We start from the raw sequence: 3,264 nt of genomic DNA, 5'->3' as shown, positions 1-3,264 counted from the left end.
ATTTATGTGATTAATGTTCGTACATAAATCGCAATATTCAGAGATAAGAATTTTAATTTTATTTCTCTTTGATCGAATTCTTGTAGAACCAATATACGTCGATATTCCAACCATGCATCTTTTGACTTATTATCCGAATTTGGATGTGAATCCTGGTAAAAACAGTGGATTCTTGCTACCCCAATTAACCACAACGGCGACCAATCACGTTTCCATTCCATTCTACGCAACAACGATTAGTCAAAAGCCAACGATCACTCCTGTAAAGCAAGCTTATCAAATTCAGTACGCCCCCAAATACAACGCAGTGCCTGGTGCTTCTTCGACCAAGGTCAATATCTAATAAATTAATATCAAAAAAGAAAGAAAGAAAGGAATTTTTAAATTCTCGAATACTATTTTTCTTCGCCTTGTAATTTCGAGTTTCACAAAGTTTCGAAATTACAAAAATTGCAAAAATGTTTGAAAGAGAATTTCGAATTTTCTGGAATTTTGTCGTGGTTTTTTCCAATTCTAATATTCCTTATCCTTTTTTCAGGTGACGAAGAACGCTGTTTACTCGGCACCCGTTGCCTCAAAGAAATTCACCGGCACTCAGGTATTGAACGTGGCGGCTTACTCCCCCCCGTTAGATCAATCGTACGCCCAAGGAAGACAGCTTTTGTACACACAGGCGTACATCGCTCCGTCTCAGCCGCAATACGTTTCTCAGCTAGTGTACGCTCAACCGGCCACGATTTACATGCAAGCAACGCCGGTTTACACCGACGTTTACGCGCGTCCACCTAGCCACGATCGGGATAATTCTTTGCAAGGGAAATACGCAGCGCCGATCGAGCATACGCAGCTTGTCGATGACCTATCGAATCAAGTTCTCGGGGAGCAAAGCAGCCAGGGCGTGACTCAGAATTACGCCAAGGTTGGTATTTGATACTTGAATATTAAATGGAATTTCAATGGAGACGCGGTGCACATATATATATATAGAGTTTATGCTCGAGCTGGGCGAATTTTGCGAGACGAATCACGTAATTAATTAACGTGAACGTGAATTTTGAACGAAGAAATTATCCTTAAATCTGGAGACGAGTGTATATATATATCGTTTAATTTAATATGGAATGGAATACATTTATGGATCTTGGAAATATTATTTTCTTGAATTGGCAATTAATTATGTGCAAATATGAATCTCGAAGGAAGAAAATTTATTCGTAAAATAAATTTGGGGATGAATATTTATCATTTAAAATCATTTGCTACAGAAATACGTTTATGTATGGATTATTTCAAGTATGCTGTACGAATCTTGCAAATATTATTTTCTTGAATTGGTAATTAATTATGTAAATGTGAATCTTGAAGAAGAAAGAAAATTTATTCGTAAAATAAATCTGAATACGAATCTTATATTTTAATAATTTACTATTGAAAGGGTTAAATTTAAATAGAATTTTACACATTTTAACTACATTAAATATATGCAAATTTCCTGAATGAAAGATTTTTCTTATAAATATGCATTTTTTATAAAAGGATTCAGAAGGACCAAACACTGACTTGGTGCCACCTCAGATGCCTCCGCAGGATTTCAAATCTGGCGCCACATCTCTGTCTCCTGTCCCTGCGCAAAACGAAGAATCTATTCCTGAACAGAATCAAGTAGGTTCGTCTGAGCCCAGATCTTTGTTGGATTCGTACATTCCGAGCAAATTGATAGCAGCTCACGACTCTTCAAGGTACGAGATTAATTTCAAAAAATAATAATTCAACATCTTTCATACCTTTCTTTTTTTTTTTTAACTTACAATCGAAACGTTCGTTGCAAGAAATCAAATTTATCTTATCAAATCTTTATTACAGATATCAAGAAAGGCCTATACAATTGGAAAGAGGTTTCCTTCCATCGAAAGAAAATTTTCTGTACAAGAAGCGTAAAATCGACTAAAAAAAAAATCCATGGGAATTTTTTCTTTATCTGATAATCGACGAGCACGATGGTCAGTAGAATGAGTTATACCGTTAGCTTCGATGCAGGCGAGCAACACGATGTTCACAAGATTTCTCAACATTAATTTCGACGTCTATCTTTCTACTTTCAAGATCGTGCTGCACGATTAGAAATGTAAATTTGTCTAATTGCACGACTAAGCTTAAGTGACAATACATGCATCGTATCTTTCTACGTCGAGCCTCTTTATGGAGCATCGATATTTAAAACAATTCATGAGACGAGTGAATTCATGCCATTAATTATATTATATGTACGAGGCGTGTTAGCATCTAGTCTTTTATCGAAGATCGCTAAATCAGCGTTATTACTTATGTTTAACTTTGTTATTCTTTTCACTTTTCTATATACCCATGGGTGTACGTTTTATATACGATTTTTTTAATAATAAATTCTTAATTAAACCAATCGCTGTTCTGTATCTCATCAAATTCTGATATCAAGTTTTACAATTACGATAATTTGAAAGAAATTATTCTCGATGGTACGTAAATTAAATTTTTAAAAAGGTTACAAAGTTCAGAAGAAATAAGATTAAATATTATTTTTAATTCAAATCCTGTCTTCTTTTTTCTTTGACGTTAATTAATTCATTAGTTCACTTTCATGGATTACGAAATTAGTCACAATATCGATATCGCTTTTTCTAATAGAGATTCTTTGACATAAGACAGCAGACACACTTGTTTACGCATAAACCGCACACTGAAATGAGAAAGCGGATGCTGAAGAAGCGGTCCAATGGTGTAGGCTTTCGAAAAATTATTATTTGTCCAGAAATAATTTTCGCCCATATAAAAAATAAATAATCAAAAGAACGTATATGTATATATTATTATAAAATAATAAACAATCTATCTATATTCCCATTATATATATTATCGACACGTCGATGCAAATGACGCAATATCAAAGATATTTTCGTAATTTCAAAGATCTGTCTAGTATCATAATTAGATGAACGAAATTATGAATTGGCAAGGATATGCAAAAGCAACGATGATTAATCACGAGAAGTATTATCGTGACCTCCAACTTTCTTCGTGACGAAATATTGGATGAGCACACGTGTGCGTCTCTACGCTGCTGGCAGGTGTCTTTCCATATGTATCGAGGAACGAAGAATGTCAGTGTGTTACACCGGTGAAACTATAATCGTGGTGTCCCTCTCGCGGTTCAAGCGAAGGCATATAAGGTGGGATGTTGCTGCCACTGCTTCATCAGTTCCAAATAAACGCGAGAAGTTTAAGGTC

General features: G+C 35.0%; 1 protein-coding gene across 2 annotated transcripts in view; it reads left to right on the top strand.

The window, feature by feature from the left end:
- The window catches only part of LOC102671776, a 3,784-nt gene extending 1,365 nt beyond the window's left edge, over positions 1-2,419 (top strand). For both annotated transcript variants that reach the window (XM_006607621.1, XM_006607622.2), the window contains exons 4-7: positions 87-331; positions 539-919; positions 1,537-1,739; positions 1,864-2,419. In XM_006607621.1, coding sequence (XP_006607684.1) covers positions 87-331; positions 539-919; positions 1,537-1,739; positions 1,864-1,948 — 914 coding nt within the window. In that variant the 3' untranslated portion in view covers positions 1,949-2,419. The remainder of the gene's footprint in view (positions 1-86; positions 332-538; positions 920-1,536; positions 1,740-1,863) is intronic.
- Positions 2,420-3,264: the final 845 nt, after the last annotated feature.

Source organism: Apis dorsata, unplaced genomic scaffold (genome assembly GCF_000469605.1).
Source record: "Apis dorsata unplaced genomic scaffold, Apis dorsata 1.3 scaffold_8, whole genome shotgun sequence".
Classification (NCBI taxonomy): domain Eukaryota; kingdom Metazoa; phylum Arthropoda; class Insecta; order Hymenoptera; family Apidae; genus Apis; species Apis dorsata.
Note: the sequence above shows the minus strand (reverse complement) of the source record. Positions and strands in the feature narration are given on the sequence as shown.